The 286-nt window shown below is 32.2% G+C and overlaps 1 protein-coding gene across 1 annotated transcript; it reads left to right on the plus strand.

Moving 5' to 3' along the window:
- Positions 1–50: 50 nt before the first annotated feature.
- L969DRAFT_55757 (uncharacterized protein) lies at positions 51–257 on the plus strand (the record flags this gene model as incomplete). The annotated part of the gene is made up of 1 exon (XM_014709161.1): positions 51–257. One exon carries the CDS (start codon positions 51–53, stop codon positions 255–257), a length of 207 nt encoding a protein of 68 aa, XP_014564647.1.
- Between the last annotated feature and the right edge of the window lie 29 nt (positions 258–286).

Raw genomic sequence — 286 nt, forward strand, 5'->3', positions numbered from 1 at the left:
GGGGGGGGGGGGGAATAAAAGAACACTAGCGCGGTAATTAATATATATATATGAGAAATTTTTTTTCTTTAACAACCTTAAACTCTCCTTTAGAACAATTTGAAGTAGTACCTTTTATGGGATTAAATGTTCCTTTATTAGGGGTTTTTAACTTTACTTTAACTAACTTAGCCTTTTACAGTTTATTAGTTTTGGTTATATTAACAGCCTTACATCTATTGGCCTTAAACAACCTTAAAGTTGTACCAAGCAAGTGAAGCATTTCTTTAGAATCTGCTTTTGCATC

The sequence above is a fragment of the Mixia osmundae genome, assembly GCF_000708205.1.
Source record: "Mixia osmundae IAM 14324 unplaced genomic scaffold scaffold_78, whole genome shotgun sequence".
Classification (NCBI taxonomy): Eukaryota; Fungi; Basidiomycota; class Mixiomycetes; order Mixiales; family Mixiaceae; genus Mixia; species Mixia osmundae.